A 22,881-nucleotide genomic window follows, 5' to 3' on the forward strand; every position below is an offset into this window, starting at 1 on the left:
AACAGGCTGCACTTGACTTCATAAGCATGACTAAGTTTTGTGCAGCTGTTTACTACCTACCACGACAAAAACCACACCCTTATATGAACTGTTATCAGCCTGGACCATGTGTGAACTCACTGATACCACTCACAGAGTCTATTTCTATGAAAGCAACACTGCATTTCAAGCTCATGTCCTGTTTCCACTGGCGGTTTCAGTGCGTAAGCTTTTTTGTATCAATTTCTGCTATGCCTCCTGCTTTCCATCAGCCCCTCCTGGGCAGAAACCCTTGTACAGGCAGTTACAAGATCACTGTGTAACTGCTACATCCCCTTTCCTGCCTCGCTTTCTGAGAGCTGAACATGCTTATTTGCAAAATCTCCCATTCATGGCAATCCGTTCTTCATCTTGAATCTCAAAGTACTCTATTTAAACTCCTAGGCAAAAAAATAAGAGCAAAAAGCATCCATCCTTTGCAAAAGCTTTTCATTTTTCCCTAAATAAGTCATGTTGCTTTATGAATGCACTCTCAAAGGTAAATAATTAACAGGCAAGAGGGACAGAAAATCTTATTACACAGCTAATGCGAAGTGATGCCCAGGCAGCAGTGTACACATACATAAAGGATACCTTCAAAAGGCAGCCCTTAATTCTTTTATAAATGGAACACTGGGCAGAAGACCTGACTCATCCCATTGCTCTGGGATCCAGGGATTCCTCTGTGTTCCTCCAGACTCGGACAAATCCAAACCCTATGTATGCCTGCATCTGACAGACTCAAGTGCCACCTCTGAAAAAAACGGGATACTCCGATTTTGCAAAGGCACATAAGGATTTACCAAAGAGCAAACACAAAGAGCACTAGGCAGAGATGATCTGTATTTCTACAGAAACTCAAACTCTCATGGCACACAGAAAGGGAGGCAGGTAGATGACACTGTCTACTGCTATGTTCTGCCACGGCCCTGGCTTAGCCCTCTCCACGTTACCTGATGTTTCATGGGAGGAGAATTCCTGACCCTTGGTTGCACATTGCCCATTTAATTGTTTTATGGTTGTCACATGCACTGTTTGGGAGGAAACCTGCTTGGTCTGTTTGCCCACAGCTATGCAAACTGCTCCGGTGAGCAGCACCATTTGCAGCCACACAACAACCACAGCAACTGCAAGATGAAGCCCTTTGCGTTCATTTCCCAGACAAGGCTATGACACTTGCACTACCCACCACAGCTCCCAAAACAACGGGCTAGACCACACTGCACCAAGCCCTCCCAGCCACCCACAGCAGCAAAGTACCTTCACTTTGTGCCCCTCTTCCCTTTTCAGACGGGAGAAGGTGTGAGGGCAGCAAGACAGCATCATGCAGCACCTCCTGGCCCTGGGCAACACTGACTGGGAGGACACTGAGGGGGACACAAGGAGTGAACACAAAGTTTTGAAGGAAGCAGAGAGGGGACAGGGGAAACTTTTGTGAAGGAGAGGAAAAGCAAGCAACTGGCTGAAGATGTGGATCAATGAAGCCAAGGAGTAAGTTGATGCAAACTTGTTCCCACATGCCCACTAGTCCAGGCACTGGATCCATGTGTGTTTCTACTCCTCATGTTAAATGGTGGCGTTTGACTCTTCTCACCCCCGTGGCCCATCATAAGGTTATAGGTTCTCAAAGTTGTGATAGTTTGGTAAAAAAATGGGTCACATACAGGAAGAAGAATGAGAAAGTTTCTTGCCTACATTTCCTATCCCATGCCAAATGTCCTTCAGTTATCACAAGTCTGCATGGGCTATATTGCTATAGTACCCTCGACACATGTACCAGATACAGATACAGATCAGCACACACAACTCCAGCTTCTGCCGCAGGAGTACAAAGTCCTGAAATTCTGAAACTTACAGTTAACAGGTAGTCTGTCTCAAAAATTATATTCCTATTACTTCACCTTCTCCAAGGCAGCAATTCCCCAAGTAGCTTTTAGCTAGTAATGCTTTCAGGCCCATGAGCCATGTTAGTGACTTGAACAAGAAAAGTTGTTGCATCAGAATTTCTGGCTCTCAGCACTTCAAACAGCACCCCAGGAAAGAAAAGAAAAAAAAAATTAAAAAAGGAAAAAATAAAATAAGGCCTGCAAAGTCTCCAGAGATGCTTTTGGGAGAGATACGACAAGTACAGAGCCCTGACATGACTGAAAAACTGAGCCAGGAAAGCTGAATGCTTGCTTGACTTCCCACCTGGGGCCAGATTCTTTCCTGGTCCAAGCTCACCGATTACAGAGGGGATTTGCCCAGTCTTTAATTTTTTCAGGACAGCCATAAACATACAGAACTGGAAGGGGTCTGGCCTGAAAGAAAACTGCAGCAACACACCCAAGTAGAAATTTGAGGATGCAAGTTTGGGAAGGGACTCAAGAACCAAAGCCGGCAATGATGCACTCCAAATCAGATACCAACTAAGTACACAGGACTGCTTTCATTGCAGGTCCACAGCAGCTACCTGACCCCCTCCTGGTTCCCTGAAAGCAGTAAGTAACCAGTAACACACCATTTGATACCTCTTCTGTTCACTACTCTGAAAATCTTAAGTATGGGATGCTGAATGCAAGAACTCTGTGAGTAAGTGGCAAGACCCGACTGCAGAGCATGTTTTTTCCTAAGATGGGGGTTTCCTCTATAGTCTCCCTTTTGGGAGGCAAGACGATGAAAGGATTCTCAGCATCAGACCATTATGGCAAGGCCAAGCACCCTGCACTGACAGTTCTTTGTACACTATGGGAGGAAAATACATCAGAAAAGTGTCCCTAAAACACATCTTAGTTGTGAAGGGCTTTGTGGTAAATATCTGTTTCTGAAAGCTGGCTTATAACAGTGACTTTATTGTGCAACATGTTTGAAACAAAAACATTTTGCTTTGCGACAGTTTATCCAAAATAGTAGTATTGTTCTTTTTCTTCTTCTCCAACTGCTGTTGGATTCATAAGGGAGGTGCAGAGATCTGGGGGCAGAAAGACAGGCAGGCATGCATTCATTCTTCACTGCATCACTTCGAATTAAAAAAAAAAAAAAATCATCTTGAAACTAGAAATTCCAATATGAGCAGTACTAAAGGACTTCCAACAAAATGAGGATCATTTTGTTTCCTTTGAATCTTGGCACGGAGACTAACTGTCCCTTTTCAGCAGCTTTACTCAGAGTTCAAAATGTTCTGCTGCCCAGCCAATGTGAAACAAAGCCTTTGCAGACTTCTGGTTGTAAGTGAATCGAAACGCTGCTTCTGCACAAGACAACATTTCACATGAACAAGTGTGGTGGTCAGCCAAAAGGACCGATCCCACTTCTACAGCATCTGACTGGTGAGTTCCCGGAGCAATGCAAAGAAATAACTGCAATACAGCAAAAGGCAGACTGACATGAAATGACAACGACTGAGCTAGAACGGATCCAGAAAGAACATGTCTCCGCTAGCCTTACCAGACTTCACTCTCTCCAGGCTAAACAGGCACAGCAGTGTAATAAGTTATCCAGATCTCCTAAACCAGAGGAACATGCTTCAGCTCTGCTGAAAATTGTTAGTTCCAGCTGAAAATGGAGGCATCTATCACCCAAACGACAGTCGAAGACAGCTAGCTACCTCCAGCTCTCGTTCCATACTGGCCACGGAGACAGGAGAGTTTAGCTACAGCTCCCACAAGGAGCAAGTTGGATCAGTGCATGCTCTGACCTTTGGATGTGTCAAGGAAAGATGCATGCTCAGCTGCGTTGGACATGGTTTGACTGCTGCAGGGAACATCCCAGGTTCCAAGTTTTATTAATGAGGAAAACAATATGTACTGTCAACGTTTGCTACATGAAGTTAACAAGAAAACAAAGCCCACTCCAGAGAACAAATGAAATTTACTGGATTAGTTTCTTGTTCCAGCTCTCCTGATAAATAGCACTAAACTCAACACCACATTGATTAGTTGGTTCAAGACAAACTCTGATCAGATTGCCTTGGCAAGTGTACATAGCACTACAAAAGCACAATCACCCATGTCTATTCTGGGTAGCAAGGATTCACTATGCTTTCATTTCCCTTCCCTCTATCTTTCCCAGCCTAGACAGCACGTCTGCACTATTTAAATGCCCTATGTTACAAGCTTTCCCCTCCTTCTTTTGCATTTTGCTAACGGACACACTCATGCCCCTGTTCTAAAGAAACAGAAGGAAACTGTGCAATTGCTGTGGAGCCTCAGAAGGCCCCATTTCAGTGCAAGCTGACCCAGGTCATGGTTTTCTCCTAAACGTACAGTAGGGTTTTTCCTTGATCTCATCCACTACCTCAAATATGCAACCTAGCATAGCAGTCAGCTCTGCGTGAGAAACCATTTTGGAGAAACACTGCAATAAACTGTCGCTCACGTTAAAGAGAGAATGGGTGGGGAGTCACAGAAGATAAGATGAGGGAACCTGGCAAGAGTCAGAAAGGCTAAAACCACAGTACTCGATCATTGCTACGTGTTTGTGTCATCTTCACTTTGTTTCTGATCATCTCAAAAGGTATCAGAGAGAATGGATCTTATACCACCTCACTCTGTGCCTTCGCACTAAACACAATTCTTCAGCAATTTGTTCTAGAAGTTTTGTCTCTCAGACTTTGTCCTTTTTCATTTTAAATGAGCTATTTTTGCAGAGCTGCAAATTCTGTGAGATCTCCAGAAAATTCTAATTTCAGTGATGCTCCCAAGCTCTCTTTCCCTCCTCAGATCTATCTTTTGTTTGAACTATGTTATTGTTACTATAAGAAAAATCTGCCCTAATAACTCGTTCCCCACCCAATTACCCAGCTTTGTTTTCCTTCCCTCTGCCGTATCACAACGCAATCATCACCAAAACCAAATAGATCAATCTGGGATATAGAGAAAAACTTTTTTTTTTTTAAAAAAAAAAAAGTCTGATCAATAGCTCTAAAAACATCTTTCTTGTTCTATCAGGAGATCTAACTTTCTGACAGACATCACCACCACCATGTTGGTCTACCAGAACTGCCACTTCACAGAGCAGCAGCAAAGTCATCTCAGCGCCACGTACCTTCTCTTAATACCACACTGACCACATCCTTCCAAAACTCACATGTGTCTAAAATGTTCACAGACAACAGTTAATTCTGTTATCTGTATAACACACACCATTTAACTTAAACCTGATTTTTATTTATTATAATTTCTGGAGAAAATATTACACTAGCAAAGCTCATCTTTCAGTCACTTGCTTTATCATGTTTTGTTTTAGAAAACAATGAGGTGTTGCTTACGAATCAGTTTTTTGGTAGGCCTGTTAAAGGACTAAAAAGCATTGTTTTAGTTACGCCTTGCAGCCGATGAGAAGCAGAATACTGGTTTCTTGTTTAAATGCAAGCTATGACTCATCCTGGGCAGAGATAAACTGAAACACATACCCATTAAAAAACACAAACAATTTTCCAACATGAGGATTAATGATGGATAATAACTATAAATTAACTTTAATCTTTTATAAATCAAACAAAGCCCCTTATATAAATGTCACTGCAATCTTTTCAGATTAAAAAAAAAAACCCAACAAATCAAAGCAGAAAGAGAAGTCACTTAAATATTACAGCTAATATTTGGTACCAAACCAAACAGCTCCTCAGCAGAACCACTGGAGTATTAATGAAATATTTCAAGACTAAGAAAAGGAGTGGAGCTTAAAACATCGCTTTAATTTTTCTAATATATTTTTAGTTACTTTTCAACATCAAAGGGGTACAAGATTCTTAATCCTGATACATTGAAACATCATCAGCTCTGCAATACTAAGTCCATGTAATCACATATTCAAGAAGCAGGAGAGTGGTTTGTTTTTCTACTGTTCTCTTGGTACTGCTTGAAAGAAACTCTGTGTAATTGTTGAATGGGTTAAAACAAATTTAACTGAACATAAGAAGGCTGCTGTTCACAGACAAGAAGGGAAAAACCAGAGTCAGAGACCTAATAGTGGACAATTTTGAAAATTACAGTGTGTGTCAATAATGGAGATAACAGTGAGATTCAAAAGGAATAATCTCAAATAATAGGGAAAATGAGCACCTGCCAGCCACAAAGCCATTAGTATCAGGGCTTTTATCTTTGCAACAGTTAAGTCTGGAGACACTGACAAACTTAACAACACAGCAAATAAAACATGGTGAAATTCTAACCGGGACACAACCCCCTTCACTCAGAAAACACTGCTGCAGAGTTTGAAAATAAATGCTTCCAGTATGAAGCTCACTGTCCAAATTGCTGGTAACAAACACTGCAAACCCAGCACAGGGTCTAGCTGGGTTTGCAGATGTGCATAGCTGATCAAGCCACAGCACCTGCATTAAGGGACAGACAGACAGTCCCAAACCAGAAGCAGTGGGGCCCCCACCAAAGATCCCAGACACAGGAGTTTCCCTCTGCAGACCACCCAGTGCAATCAAATGTGTGCCCTTCCCAGAAGGATGAAAACCAAGGGCCTGTAAAACCACGTCTGAGACACAGACCTGGAATACAGAGGCTCAGAATGGAAAGACCTTGCTGAGAAGGCTGATGGTTAGGAGTCTTCAACCTGGAGCAGGTGGGGACTAGGGAGTCTAACTGAGACAGAGGGAGAAGAGGAGAGAGATACTACACCAACTGAGAATGGGAAGACAAATTCTGTAGGAAGCGAACAGCTTGTCAACATTCAGAAAAAGGTGGCATAAGGGGAAGCACGGGTAATAATACTCCTCTCACGAGTGCTGGGCAGTAGTAAATCCTCATGATATCCCCACCCCAGGTAGCATAACTGTCCTCAGCTAAAGACAGGGAATCCAGGCAGAAACTTCCTCAACTCACACAGATAGCTGGTATCTGCCATATAGATCCTAAACCCATTAAGACTTGTGAGTCCTTAGCTGCACAGCAAGTATGTAATGCTGGCTGCTGAGATCTCACAGAGAGTCTGAAGCTTCGCTGCCTGCCCCACAAGCCTGAGGGTAGAAAAAGATGGTCACATATCCATGCAAACTTGGGCAATGAGAGAGGATCAGATTAGTAAAGTGAAAAATGGAGACAGCTCTGCTCTAAAGCTGTACTGAGGGCAAGCAGCATTTGCAGGAACAATTAGATATGCAAATAAGCACACTGAAAATTAGTGACGGTTTACTGTTGTCATGGAGAATAAAGCCCCCTCCGTTCTGGGTCAGACCCAAGCACTGCATTTTCGGTCCCTCACTGGTAAATAAACAAACTGTAGAGGGCACTGGAAAACCCAGAAGCCACACCTCTCAACACAGCTCAACCTGGGACTGGAAAGGTTGAGTCTTGGGGGGGACGGACAGGAAAGCAACATAACCCAAATAAAAAACCACCCTGCATCACCCCAGACGGGCAGGGGTGTCTGACAACTCTGCAGACCCTCAAAGCTACCAGGAGGCAGAAGCACAGCCTGGAAGAAGACACCCACACTATGCAAAGGGGAAGCTGCTTCCCAGCACTGCTGCTGCCAGGGAAGGCACATGTGGGGGAAACTGAGGGCAACATGAGGTACTCAGCTACAATTCCCTTGAAGCTATATAGGAAGATCTTGTCTGAATGGAAATACACATGCGGCTTGAAGCCTCTGTGCATCTTTGGCCATCCCTATAGGCCTCCCACCCCTTGTTACATGATGGATGCTAAGAGGGAAGAGGAGGCAATCAACCTACTTAGACTCAGCTTTCCCACCCTGAGGGTTCTTCATAGGAGCAGCTGGCCAGAGCACTGCCTTTGTTCCAGCAGCCACAAAAAACACAGACACACACCCCCCTCAGCCCCCCTAAAATCCCACAGAAGAGCCAAGATAAGTTTATAATGGAAACCCTGACACAACCTTAACTATAGCATCCTGAATGGAAGGCGATAATCTGATCTGTGTGTGAACTAGCTCCCCTTGTCTCAATGGTATTTATCTTACTTTAACTCCTGTTACAAAAGGGTTGAGTCACATAGCAGAGCCAGCCAAGTAACAAAACTGCAAGGCTTGCTAAAACTTCAGATTCAAGGATACACAGGCACAATCCTAAAGCAGGTTAGAAGAGAGAGTCTCCACAGGAGCGCTGGTAGCCAGACCTCCGAGACTCTGCACAACGGTATTTTCTTCTGCGACGCAGAGATTATCCCAGCCCAGCGGAGGGGTGGGAAGGAGAGGGTGCAGAGCACAGGGCTCTGCCCTCCGGTTCGCAGTAACACGTATTACCCAGGGCCCGGGGAAACCTGATCCCGTAGCAACCTCATGTATGGAAAGTGCCCCAATCAGATTTCACTGTGTCAGAAGAAGAGCGGTATTTACTCTGCATACAGATTAGTCACAAAAGTGGGTCACTTCTTGCCTTTTCAGAGAGAGCAAAAAAAAAAAAAAACCAACCACCAAAACCAAGGCTTCTTTTCAGATCTTTTTGTGTCTGCCCCCGAACTTTTAGAACTACGTGATGCAGTGTGGTCATTCACAGCTAAGCTGATCAAACGGCACCTGCATGTGTAAGGTTAAAGCATATTACACTCACTAGGCTTGCATTTCTTAGAATTCAGCTCATTAGCTACTTACCGGTTCTTTTCTAGTTCGTTGTGCGTAGACCTGGAAGATAAACAAAAATTTGGATTAGCCACCTTTGACCTCTCAGCACCAAAGTTCAATTGCTGCAAGCTGTACAGATCCCCAAGAGCACATCACAGTGTAAAGCCAACCAACTACATACATTGAAACCTACAGCTACAACCTCAGGCTCCCTGCCGACAAGAGATTCCTCCCCTCCAGTATTTACCTGCTACATGCAAAGCTGGTACTCTTATTGGTGCTACAGAAAATGTTCTCTAGAGACTTAAATGCACACAAAATCCCAAAGAGAGGCAATGATTAGAACAGGGGACCAGAGTCTGCCATTTCCAGACTACTTCTGGCTCTGCCACCTCAGCACAGGACTGCAGTCATGTTTCTTTGTGCTTTAGTTTCTCCATTCACCCTGTAAGAATATCGGTGTCATCTGCTAACACAGGAGCTCATGGAGTATTAATTTATGCATATCAAATATACACGGGAACCTTCCAGCAGAATCGGCTCTGTAAGGACAACCCCTGAAGCCCTTCAGCAGTCACATGCTAGATTTAGCAAACTTAGTAGAACTCCAGATACGTCCAGCATTTGGGCATGAAATGGGATGGCCAGTACTGCCATGTTTGCAAACATCAGCGGCACTGAGCAGCACTTTTAAGACGCCTGGAAATCCCTTGGAGATTGAGGCAGCACTGCCACAGCACTAGCTTGCAGCGAAGCAAGTGACCCATGAAGTGGCACTGTGACCACTTGACAAAGGACGGGGCTTTGTCTTTATACCTGCCTGCCATGCCAAGCACACTGCCAGCACTCCCTAATTTAGAGCTCGCAGCTTGAAAATGAGACCAACTAGAAACAAAAGGGAAACGGCAACTTAATTCTCCTTGCCTCTGTGATGACAGCACGAGTGGCAAAAAAACCTTAAATCCTTTCAGGATTTCTAATCTAACAATTTTATTAGTAACCCAGGTGAGGCTGGTGAGGATTATTTAAAAAGGATAGCCATTTATCCAACATTTCTCTTTAACAGAAGGTCACCTTAAAATAAGAGTAAAAGAAGCCCAAGAGCTTAATAAAAAGGATCTATTTTCTGTAATTTGGCATCACATTTCTTCCGGAGCTCTGAGAAGATTATCCTCTATCCCCCATCTGGAGAATCCCACAGAGAATTCTACAATTAGGGAACTGAATGGAGGATGTGCTCCGAGGGAAACCCTGTCATAATTAAATGCTTCTCCAAAAAAAGGGAGGAGGAGCACATAACAGGTGTTAGAACCTCACTGAAGATGACGAATAAACTGCGGATGTCTGTGAAAAACAATGTAAATGAGTTTTAGCTAACCGTGGCCGAGAGCTGCGGGTGGCCAGAGGAAAAACAAAACATTACCGTGTGTCTGTGCAAGGTACCCTGCGAAGCAGGATATGGGATACCCTAAAGGCAAGGCACGCTATAGCCAGACTCCTAAAGTTGAGCAAACTCCCAAAGCAAATCCTTCCCTCCTGAAAAGCAAGGATCCCTTAAGTCTGCTTCCCAGGAATCAGAGACACGAATGTAATATTTAGTCCAGAAAATCTCCCAAACCAAACCCACATCCCCCGCAGAATCTAAACCAGCAAAATCCATTTGTACAGGCAACTTGGATGCAAATTAACCCACCAGGGCTGAGCGGAGGCCCTTTAAAACCACTGCCCGCACGTTCTTTGGGACATGCTTATTGTTCTTATTTACTTGTATGTTCCTGCAGGGGACTCTGCACTCTTCTTGGCTATGACATTAGCAGTTATAAAGCCAGAGATATGCAATGGCTTGAATTCCTATATTATACCGAGCCAATTATCAAGGCCAGCATTGAAAGAACAAAGTTTGGCCCACTGCTGTGAACAAAATTAAAACAGCAGGTTCTCCCTACTCCTCTCACACAGGAGACTCTTTATTACCTATCTGCCTTCTGATGAACAAGACAACTGAGAGGGGTCACAGGCTTTTCACCAAGTCAGGAAATTTATGCTGTGACTTTTAACCATATCGGTGGGAAGGAAAAAAAAACCAAACCCCAACCCCCCCACACTTTCCCACTGAAGCTGAATGCAAAGGAAAGAATCTCAGCAATACTGAATGAATCCTATGGGGATGTTACTTCGCTTACCTGCCTATGCTTTGCTTAGTCTTACTGGGGACATTTGGAAAAGTTTTCATTTTTCCTTTCATGTTAATGTAGGAGAAAAATGCCAGGACCGCTCTCCACTACCACCATTCACTAACTCTTATTTTCTTTGCCAGTTTCTGTTCGCTTGCACAACAGATACAGGAAAAAACCCCTCTCTCTTCTCTGTTCATAATTCATTTCATTTTCTGTAGCTCCTGATCTAGAGATTAACTTTCTCCCCTCGTCTTTGTGCTGCACATGTTACTAAGATTTATTTGGAGTTAAACAAGGACAGTGCTGTCAGTGAAGTGGAAAAAAGTACAGGAACCTCTATTGATACTACATTCACAAAAAGAAAATGTTTTAAACAGGTACAGAAACAAGTGTAACTGGACCTCTTTAACCGAGCTAGTCTTATCATCAACTGAGAACCTAGAGAGTATCACCAGATGGAATTCAAAGCTCCATCCTTGTATGCCATTGCCAGCTTTTTGATGGGTGCAGGACGAACACCACAGCTGTAAACTACTGCAGCACTCAGGGAATGTTCCAGCGTCTCTTGTAACACTCTGCATTTACAACAGCAAGGAACTGGTACATTCAGTGTGATGTTGCTTTGCTGCTAGTCACAGCCTGTGTAATGCAGTGAAATAAGGACACCACTGTTGAGCACGGACCACAAATCAGAGGAGCTTACATCCCCCCTGTCAGGAAGGCACGGCAAGCAGGACCTTGCCCCCACCTGCAAAGCTGAAACCACAGCCACGCCGGTACGGACACGTTCAGAGAGGAAAACAAAAGCCAAAGCACACGTACCAGCACTGCTCAAAACCTCAGCTGCAATTTAAAAGCAGCTCAAGCACAACTCGTCTGCAGGGCTCTCAGTTAAAAGTCAGGTTTCTATAGCAGTCAGTTCTTAACAATAAATTCAACAGACCCAAACTGATAACTACTCCTAAAAACTGAAGGAATGTTATATAAGGAGTAGGATCCTGCTGACTACATTTTTGAAAACAGCTTGGGAAAAGATCAAGAGTTTTAGAAGCTTAACATAAAGGAGCCAAAGGAGCCAAGCAAACAACACACACACAGCAGAGCAGTCCCCATCAAGATTTTAAACAACAAAAAGCTGAAAGAGGAAAAACTGAAGTTTATCCCTCTTTACCCCGGATACCTGAAACTGCGTACAAAATAGAAAGAAACAGGGAAGCAGCAGCAGCAATTGTCAGTCACTCTAATTTAAGGTCAGATGCAACAACCTCTTTGCACCACTTACTGTGATTCTGCCTGCAACCTTGCTATCCAACACTGTAACATGTTGCTGCAACGTTAAGCTGCACTGAATTCTCCCAGTAAATGAGACAGTGTAAATAATTTGTCACTTTATCCCATTTTCTTTAAATAAAATCTCTCCTACCATGGCAGAGGCAGCCAAACTTTCCCTGAGCACAGGTAAGCCAACAAAACAAACTGCGTCAGGGAGGAACAAGCTCTAAAGAGCACCGAATTCATCTGTCATTGGGTTTTTTACTGTAATTAAAATCACAAAGCTGCCACATGACATTAAACACTGCTGACCTTTCTGGTTTACACATTTAATATTGATAAATAGCCCAACGAATGCATTTGCAGCGTATCTGCATTTTGGTTTGACTTCTTAGGGAGGTAACTATTTTCTACTGGGAAAACGCAGCAATCAAGAGTCCTTGTCCTACACGACACACAGATGGCATTTAGACCAAATGACCCCGTCATCCCCTTGTACCTGGTCACCCTCCTGTCTGCAGCTGGTACCATCTCCTGGCTCCAGAGGAGCCCAGGACTCCAAGAGCTCCATCTCCATCACAACAGAGATACTGATGGCTCAGGAGATGCTGCTGGCTTTAAGTACTGCCAAGTAAAGGGGGCAAGGGGAGTAAAAATTACCTCATCCAACACATGTCCTTAATGCCAACACAGAGCCAGTGTTTCTCATCTAAATTCACTCACTCCACTCTGCTTTAACAAAAGATTAGCCAGGGAAGAAACACTCCATCAGCTTGTGCAAACTAAGGCACAATTACCTGAATCATGTTTAGCAAAACAGCAAGAACATCTATCCACAGACCAGGCCAACCGCTTTCTGTCTTACTTCACTCATGTTCAGCCACCTCTGCTGCTTATGCATCATCACACCATATACAATCTCATTCTTCTTCATTTTACAGTCCTTTCCTGCCTTCTGGCTCTGTTGACACCCATTCATTTGGCCATCAAATTCCCCTGCAGGAAATGCCTACTTCCATTCCCCAAGCCAAGGTCAACCAATCCTTCTGGAACCAGTGAGCTACATTACTGCTCTCTCTTTTCTGGAAGTTCTTCTTCAGAAATTACTCTATTGGAAACAGCCAAATGGCAAAACAAATGAAAAGGAAGGGTGATAAACTGCATTTTTCAATTTTAAATCCACCTGAGTCTACAAAACAAAACTTACTGGCTGAAGAACCCCAGTGTTGTGCCAGGGTTTCAAGTAGCAGTGGATCAACACCATAAGTAGTCTATGAAACCAATGGGACAAGCCATAGTCTGGCAAGCCTATGGAGAAGCTCCACCAGTAGCAAAATGTGAGGCTTTCAGCCCAACGGTAAGACAAACAATAGCCACACAAGAGTCAAATCTTGCTGCCCAGATGGAGATGCTCAAGGGCTGAGTTTCCAAGGGATTTGTGAACCCACCTCGCTTCTGGGAGGCCCAAGAGCCTGGCTCTCGGAAGGCTGCACAGGAGCCTTGGGAACACCGCATCTTATGGCACTCAGTGCTGCCAAAAGCTCCTACAGTGAGGAGCGGGATGCAGCTGAACAGGAGATGGCATGGCTGAAGTTGAAGTCCTGCTGATGTCCTTATGCCCTTTGCAAGTACCAGCCTCAAGTCTAACACGAGCCTCACCTCAGCCTTGCCTATCAGCAAAACCACCAAAACATTTCCTTCCAAGCAATACTAGAGACAAAAGTTATCTTAGTCATTACTATCCCATGATCCCCCTACACTCTCTGGCCTCAAGGTCCAGAATAAATGCTTCTCCATGAGGAGCTGAAGTGAGGAGACAGAACAGACTGTTTCACCTTCTCACTGACATCAATGGAGATGCACAGATTAACCTGGCCCTAAACTCTGGCTAGTTTCTCTGCCACTCTCAGATGGACATGGTATCAGATTCCTCCCAAGGCTCCGATCAAAGTAGTTTTCCCAGGATCAAGCCAGATCCTTTCCAAAGTTCACATTCTCCACCTCCAACAGAGAAGGGGACATAGCTGTACTGGCATCTGTTCATGTCTGGTCATCTTTGGAAAAGAAGACATGGCCCCACAGTCCGTTTTCAGCCCAATGAGGGGAAAAGAGCTCCTTTGTGCCGTTCACAACTGCAGAAAGACACCTGCCCCTGGGTTTCTACACAGTATCCTAAAAGCCTCCTGCAACGCTCAGTCAAAAACCACTTTAAAAGGTACACTTCCCACATCCCTCGATGAACTAAATGTCTTCAAAGCCACCTACAGTATTTACACAGCCCCTCTCAGTTTGGCACCTGCCCCTTATAATCATTATTTCTGTTTGCAACACCTCAGAAACAAACTCTTCCTTAACACTTTTTATGCAGGGGGCACAACACCAACACACAGAAATTCTAAATGATTTTCCCAAGTTCACACAAGAAGCCTGTGGCAGAGCAGGGAACTTAATCTGGAGTTCCCTGAACCCCAGGATAAGGCTTGCATCAGTGGGTTGCTGTTCTCAGACATCCCAGAGAGACATCTAACAAGGATATTTGTGCTGTCTGATTCTTGGGTCAAAGACAAAAAAAATTTAATTGTAAGCTGAAAGTGGGAAAAAAAACCCCCAACCAGCAACAACCCAAACCTAAACCAGTCCTCATGTCTTGCCAACTGCCTGCCAAGTGAGCCAACCCTACTCTCAGACACCACTGCACAAGGTGTCAGAGAAAAAAAAAAAAATCTAAAATTGAAGCTAAGAGCAAAGTAATACTGGTTTACTGATAAAACATATCCGACAGACACATTAGGTATAACCCTCAGGTGGGGAAGGAACTGCAGCCGCAGTCCCAAACAAAGCACACTGTTCTGCTGGTGGACGTTCTGCTTTTTCAGCACAAGGGAGGAAAGAGCAGGAAGACAGCTCCTCCTTGCCAAGCATCGTGAGTCTCTCCCAGTCCCAGAACTGGGCTCCCCAAAACCAAAGCAATGCTCTGTTAAGCAGCACAAAGTGGCAGTCTGCAGGTGAAGGGTTTTCCAAGACAGGCCACAGAACAGCAAGAATGTTGTTTTGCATTCAGTGCCACAGTCTGGGACCAGCAAAAAAGCCCCCACCTGGCTTCCCCTGCCACTGTACAGGCTGGGAGCAAGCATGCTGGTGTGGGCATTCTCCTGTGCCACCTCAGAGCCCACGTGCAGAGGCTGGACCTAGCCCCAAGTGCTGTCCCACCTCATACACTCCCTCACGCAGGGCCCTGCACAGCCAAGAGGAATTGGGTTTGCTGAACAAGCAGCTATTCAATATTTTGTTTTCTCCTCATTGTTCAAGGCATGGCCTCAAGCCAAGCCCTGCTCTGAATACAGAACCGGTGGTTTCCTTACAGGCTTTTCAACAGGCTCACCGAGAGCAGTGGCTAGGCAGTTCACAAGCACGTTTATTGTCAAGCATCCTCGCTTTCCAAATCAGAAGCTAAGAAATAGGGAAATTGGAGTTGCAGCTTCTCGTCCCTCCAAGCGCCTCTCTGAAGACCACCATCCCCCAAGGGCCTGGTTTTCTGGGCCACTTTACACGTTCAAAGCACAACTCCTGCTGATGCCCCTTACGGCTGTGCCTCATCAGCACTTCTGCAGCTCAGTTCCCAGGCTCGTACCTTGGAAAAAAATCACAATATAAGGCATAGACTATTTGAGGGTCTCCTATGACAAGCCAGGCTGAAAGGGACTTGCTTAATGTACACAGGGCTGCTGACAGGGGCCAGGAGTGAAGTGAGTTCTCCAACGTGCTATTCACTGCTCCATCCATCTGCCTTCCATGCCAAGTGAGCAAAGGTCCCTCGGAAACCAACTCCTTCCTTCCTAGACCACAGTTAACCACATCAGAAGGGGCTCATGCACACAGATCAGGCACAAAGGCTGATGTATGTTCATTTTGGGAGCCATCTTAGCCATTTCAGTAGAGAAACCCTAGCCCACCTCCCTTGCCCATGCAGCAGCTGACATCTTCTACAAAGATTTAGAACTTGGCCAAATTCAGGTAGATTCTCACAGGTCATGAAAAAAGTATATTCTTTGCCTTCACTAAGGCAAGATACCAGTCTATGAACCATGATGCAAGGGAGTGTGAGCTTCTTGCAGACAGATTCTTGATTTACTTTTTTTTTTTTTTAAATACATTGACAAAACCATGTTTTTCAGGACCTGGTGAGGAAAAATGTTACGTGGCTTTACCACAGCACCTCCAAGCTCCCCCACAGAGAAAAGCATGGCACAGAATAAGGACAGCAAAATACAGACATTTCCTCACACTAATGTCAGGCATGAGCTGACCCCCAGGTCTCTCCCAAGTGCTACTTCGGAAGGACAACCTCCCTACAAGTTCATCATAAACAGATCATTCAAAGCAAAATGAATTATTTACGTAGACTGAGGCACAGACTTCATCTATCCCCTGCTAACACCTTAATATCTCTGCTAATGAACTTTTCTCTGTTGAATATCCAAGTGTATTACAGAGCAGGGTAAGGCCTGACTGCAGAAAGCTATATGCGGTCCCTGCCCCGCTGACTTCCAGCAGGCTCAGGGACTCAGTCCCTTCCAAGGCCACCCCTGAACCAGTATCATAGCTGCTACTATTCGCACAGCAGAGAGATCACAGGGACTGACAGAAAAGAGAATAATGGCACAGGAGGCAATTTTCAAATCTACCTAGAAAACCTGGGATCTTAAGTCTCATCTTCCTTCAACAGCCACAAGCTCCAAAACACCAATTCTGCTTCCTGAAAACAGGATTAGAAAAGTGTGTGCATTACCCCAACGTACAGATGGTGGGAACCACGTAATGTACAGATGGTAGGACCCATGTAGGTCATCTGACATGCCCAGATCTTGCAGCCTTTCGGCAGCACACTCAGGAAACAATCCAAGGGCCCAGCATGCCAGCCCTTTGCCCTATACCATGCTTCTTCCCACACATAACATTACCCTTTCAAGGAAGATGGTCATATCCAGAAATAGCAATGTCATCTGCAGAGCAGCAGTCTGTTTGGGGAACATGTACTTCTCTGCAACACGCATCTTCTGACCTAAAGAAACTGCCTTCAGATGCACTGGGGAAAATGAGGCTTTTGAAGTAAACACCACCTGACCGAAATGCACTTTGTTTGAAAAGAAACTGATGGCATTTGTATGGCTGTAGGCCAGGCCAGACTTTCTTCACTCGTATTTAGACTTGTTAGTTATCTCTCATGTTACAACTATATTGCTGCAATGCTGTGCCTGGGGATGAACAGAGGGAAAATATACCTGAAAATACATCAACATCACTGTTAGCTACACGTCATATTAGGGAAATCGAGGCATAAAGACTTACACAGGCCACAACAATATCAGGAAGAGATGTCCTGATGTCTGGGGTTACATGCTGTCAACAGGGACATACTCATCTAGCATCTGGGAGATCCATGAAACAGGAATGTTAAGAAAACGAGAAAAGCTCAGATTTCTTCTGTTCTTACAGTTCTGGCTCACAAGCAGGAGCAACTAACATGAAGGCAGTGAGGTGGCAACCTCCCACTGCTCCCAGATGGCCAAGCTACTTGTGAAACAGTTCATGAACTGCTGCAGTTTGTAGCCTAACTGTTAAAGGCGAACAAGGAATGGTGCCATGTTACCTTACCATATCTGTACATCGCTTTACGGCTGCCCAAGCACCTCAGCAACATCGACTGGAGTAAGAGTCTCAACAGCAAACCCAATGTCACCTGTCCCTTCCCATAACTTCTCCCTTCTTGATGGTGTAACAGATGAAAGAGATAAAGAGTTCAGAAAATAATCAACTTACTTATGCAGAGGAATGTTAATCAAAACTGAGGCAAAAGAATTACACTCAGACCACATGCCTGCTTGTCACAGAGCAAGCAGCAAAGTATAAAGAGGTCTAATGGGTTTGTATGGCAAGGTTTTGGTAGCAGGGGGTGGACACAGAGCTGGCTTCTGGGAGAATCTGCTAGAAGTTTCCCCTATGGTCAACACAGCCAATGCCAGCCAGCTCCAAGACGGACCCACCACTGGCCAAGGGCAAGCCCATCAGTGACAGTGGTAGTGCCTCTGGTATTTAAGAAGCGGGAAAAAACCCCAAAACTGTGCAACTGCAGCTGAAGAGAGGAGTGAGAATATGTGAGAGAAACAACTCTGCAGACACCAAGAGCAGTGAAGAAGGAGGGGGAGGAGGTGCTTCAGGTGCCAGAGCAGAGATTCCCCTGCAGCCTGTGGTGAAAACCATGGTGAGGCAGGCTGACCCCCTGCAGCCCATGGAGGTCCGTGGTGGAGCAGATATCTGCCTACACCCCGTGAAGGGCCCCACGCTGGAGCAGGTGGATGCCCAAAGGAGGCTGTGACCCTGTAGGAAGCCCACGCTGGAGCAGGCTCCTGCCAGGACCTGTGGAGACAGAGGAGCCCACACTGGAGCAGGTTTGCTGGCAGGGCTTGTGACCCTGTGGGGGAGCCATGTTGGAGCAGCCTGTTCCCGAAGGACAGCACCCGTGGGAGGGACCCCACGCTGGAGCAGTTCATGAAGAACTGTAGCCCGTGGGAAGGACTCACATTGGAGAAGTTCGAGGAGGACTGTCTGCTGTGGGAGGGACCCAATGCTGGAGCAGGGGAAGAGGGTGAGGAATCCTGCCCCTGAGGAGGAAGGAGCAGCAGAGAATGTGTGATGAACTGACCAAAACCCCTATTCCCCATCCCCTGCACCGCTCTGGGGGAGGAGGGAGAGAAATTGGGAATAAAGTTAAGCCCAAGAAGAAGGGAGGGGTGGGGGGAAGGTGTTTTTAAGATTTCGTTTTGTTCCTCATTACCCTTCTCTGATTTGATTGGTAATAAATGAAGTTACTCCCAAGTTGAGTCTGTTTTGCCCATGACTGTAATTACTGGCTGATCTCCCTGTCCTTACCTCAACCCACAAGCCTTTTGTTACATTTTCTCTCCCCTGCCCAGCTGAGGAGGTGGAGTGATAGAGCAGTTTTGGTGGGCACCTGGCATCCAGCCAGGGTCAATCCACCACAAGAGGTAATTAAAATAAAGTTGGAAATCACCTAGGCTACTTCAAACTGGATTCATAAAGCAACAGAACTGAAGTGAAATCACTTTCATATCAGAGAACGGAAGTACAATAGGGAGCACAGAAAGGAGACATGGGAATATATCCAGCAGGATGGAAAAAGCAGGCCTGTTCCCTCTGAGCTGATCAACAAGGCAGTGTCTCATAGAGAAGAGATCCAAGCAAAGGCCAGCCAAGTGCACAGCCCCAGAGACCCACAGCCTCTGATCAAGAGAGCCCAAAATAGTCAACAAAAACAAATCCTATCTTTGTTGGTTCAAAGGGGGTAGGGAGTAGGAGCCAACACTCTCAAGAGGAGAACAAACAGAAGCCAGTCTTTGAATTTGGGCAGAAGTTTGTCAGGAGGGATCAGGAGATGATGAACAGCAGGAACTCCAACAAGCAAGACAATCAACTCAGCAGCATGACATGGACTGCTCTGTTTGGGTCAGAAAGAGAAATGGATTTGAAAGCTCAACTAGGAGCAAGAACGGAAAAAGTCAGTCTTACCCACGAACAGGGGAGCAGATGGAAACAACACTACAGGTGACAATCAATTCACTGTCAAGCAAAGGATCAGGTCAGGTTAAACAAAAGCATGAAGGATAAATCCCTGCATATGTATTACACAGAGAACAAACGTGGTGAGAGGGGGGAAAAAAAAAAAAGAAAAAAGAAAAACAAGAAAACCACCTGACAAACAAGGAATACTACTTAAACCAGGGAACTGACTGTACACTGAATATAATGGGAAGAGAGAAAGAGGGAATTCCAGGGACACATGACCAGGTTTGGCCCAAATATCCTCTCTACCATCCCAGGACACCAAATCTCTCTAAGAGCTGAGGCTAACAACCTTCACATTTCAAAAGACCCTAAGCACCAAAATCTGAAGTTTCTTGTCACTGCACCAGCACTGCTATCAGTTACTGCAAATCAGCCCACGGCAGTAGAGTGCCTGGGCAGAGTGCTGCAACATGAACAGCATGAGCCCTGGCTGGCAGTCCCACTGCTGCAAAACAGCACGCTCCTGTAGAGGTTTCCCCCAAATCTGGGAGGACAAAGGGATCATGAGCCTTCAGCCACAGACAGCAACAATTCATGGCAGACAGATGCTGCAGCAGTGAATTATAGCTAAGTTGCACATAACAACAACTGGGCCTGCTTCTAGTTTACACAAAGGCTTCTAGTTTACACATCTCAGACAGAGACTACAAATTAAATTTTACACCTACTGAAGGTATCGAAGTACAAATTCAGCCCAGAATAATGCGTTTCTGCATAGACCTCCTGCCACACAGCCTTCCCTATGCGTGGCTATATTACTAATACAAAAAGGAAAGCACGCACTGGAGCTCTGCGGGATCTTCCCACTTGGAGGGCTATAAAATAAACAGGGTGACAAAGGGGAACACAGTGGGTTCCCCCATGGAAACTGCTACATCAGCCTTAGCACTTTCGGGGGCCTCATTCCTCATGAGGGAGTGGGGTTTATGCTTCTCATGCCATTTGCTGGGTTCACCCTCACTTTCTGTGTTTTGCCTGGTAACCTGCCAGTTGTATTGCAAAGCTGAGCATCACTGAGAAGACACTGCACACAAAACCTCGCCTACATGGGGTATATACTTTTTTTTTTGGCCAAATTGTTGGCAAGATCTCAGCTTCTGATGTAGATCAGCAGAGACAAGGAAAGGCATAACTTAGTGCCAGCAGGTTCAGAAACTCCAGCATCACTATGACTTGCTTGCCTACACTTGCAGCCTGCATTGGGGCAAATTCCATCAAACAGCCAGATGGGATGTGCTGAGGCCGAACTGAGCTATTTGAGTACAGCCCTACCTGCAAACCTGCTCTGATCAGCTGGACTCCAGTACAAACCTACAGAAGACAGTGGGATTTTAACAACGGGTGATTCTGCCTCTTGTGCATGGACCAGCAATCCATTTTCCCCAGTCTAACACTCAAACTGTCATTATGCTTTCTCAAAAAGACGTCATGCTCACACTTACCAGCCAATATTGCTGGCCAGTCCCTCTCCTTAACTCTAACAGAGGAGCAATCCTTAACAGTTCAGCCTTGTCCAGTTTTCCTTTCTTGAAAAATTAACTAGCATATTCACGTATACTCCCTACTGGAAAGCAAGATCCCATCTCCAACTATTTCTAGACAAAATTTCAACAGCAGCATGAAGATTCCAGATAGTAATCACACTGTTTGTACATTACCAAAATGTGGCATAAATCAAAACACAGCACAGCAAATCTCATCCATTCTCTGTTTTATACATGCGGATTTGTACTCTATGAAGCAAAGCCAAGTCCTGAGCCAGGAACAGAGCTCCCTGGCACTACACGGCTTGAGACGGAAAGCAGTCTCTATCCCCAGCATATTACACAAGGGCCAGATTCTAACCCACCTACACACAGCAAGTAAAAACTCAACTCCCACTAGCTGTGGAGTAAGGTGTGATCCAGTGAGAGTGCAAGTGGCCAAAAAAAAAAAAAAAAAAGTCCACAAGCAAATAAACAAAGTATCATCTAGAAACAAATAACAACTGATAGAACTAGGAAGCAGCAAAGCTGTCAAAAAAAAAAGCCTGAGAGACCAGCTCTCTGGGACATGAAGAAAGGGGCAGGGGCTTTGTGCAGAAAAGTAGACCAACACAGGCTGACACAGCTATTTGCTCTTTCAGGAATTTCTTACACAAGATAGGCACACCACTCAGCCCCCTGTGGCTCCTTTCCCCCAATAAAATCAGAATTACAGCACTGTCCTAACTCCAGAGGCTGTAGGAAGGACTGAAAATTGCCGGGTACTCAGTCACCAGCACAATCAGGGGGGCAGTGAACCTCCTGTGACAGAAAAGACAGAATATATTTAAAACTGTGCTTAAGCAAGTGTTCCCCAACCCCCCTACTCCTCCCCTGCACAGCAAGTACAGCTGCACAGCACTGCTGTTCTGGTAAATCAGGCTTTCTTGCACACCAGACAGCCAGGGCTGACTTGCAGCTACACATGCCACATCCTTTCAGCTTCTGTGCCTGTGAACCTGTGGCACATGAAGCCACTACTCGGGGCACATGAGGTACCTAACGCACACCTACCTGCCCTCATCCTTGCTCAGGGAGCAAATTAAGCCTAAAGCCAAGAGTACCGAAGGGTTTCAATAGTACAGCCCCCACCCCTACCTTCAAAACATAGCTTCAAAGGTTAGGAGAGCGGAGGGCCACAGAGAAGATTCAGCACTAGATCAAGTGATGGGATTTAGAAGTGTGGGGAAAAAGTTTCACATGGGGCAGAGGAGAGCGCAACAACAGAGAAAATGAGGAGCTGCATCACTAGAACATCTGGAAGGGCAAAGAAACCCAGACGCCCAGATTTTCAAGACACTGTGTCCAAAACGCCTTACCATACCCATTACAGCTGCCGATTCCAAGCTCTGCAGGCAACCTGCTACCGGACTGTAGATGTCTGAAAGGCCCTTGGGAAGAAGCCTCAGACACAAGGGAAGATAATGGGAAGAGAGGAAAATGAAAGGAAAAGGAAACTGGACAGAGATCAAACCCTCCCCCATGGAATTAAGCAATAGATTCTTTGAGTGCCCTTAACAACATGGGCCTCTTGGGAGAGCTGAGGGCTCCCAGCACTGCTGGGAGGGTGCTTGGCATTTCCCCAGGATCAGACCAAAAAAGAACAGCTCTTTCTACATGCCTCAGAGTCTAAATAAAAACAAAACACAAATGACAATCTAATATTGTAACGTAATTTCAGATTCCATTATAAATTTTAACTTCATTAAACTGATTGTATTATGGGGGGG

General features: G+C 45.3%; 1 protein-coding gene across 2 annotated transcripts in view; it reads right to left on the bottom strand.

Annotated features, from left to right (window-relative positions):
- The window catches only part of MXI1 (MAX interactor 1, dimerization protein), a 59,024-nt gene that overhangs the window by 21,611 nt on the left and 14,532 nt on the right, over positions 1–22,881 (bottom strand). For both annotated transcript variants that reach the window (XM_086466345.1, XM_009950978.2), the window contains exon 3: positions 8,566–8,595. In XM_086466345.1, the coding sequence (XP_086322471.1) occupies positions 8,566–8,595 (30 nt within the window). The remainder of the gene's footprint in view (positions 1–8,565; positions 8,596–22,881) is intronic.

This window comes from Leptosomus discolor, chromosome 6, assembly GCF_034619465.1.
Source record: "Leptosomus discolor isolate bLepDis1 chromosome 6, bLepDis1.hap2, whole genome shotgun sequence".
NCBI classification, from domain to species: domain Eukaryota; kingdom Metazoa; phylum Chordata; class Aves; order Leptosomiformes; family Leptosomidae; genus Leptosomus; species Leptosomus discolor.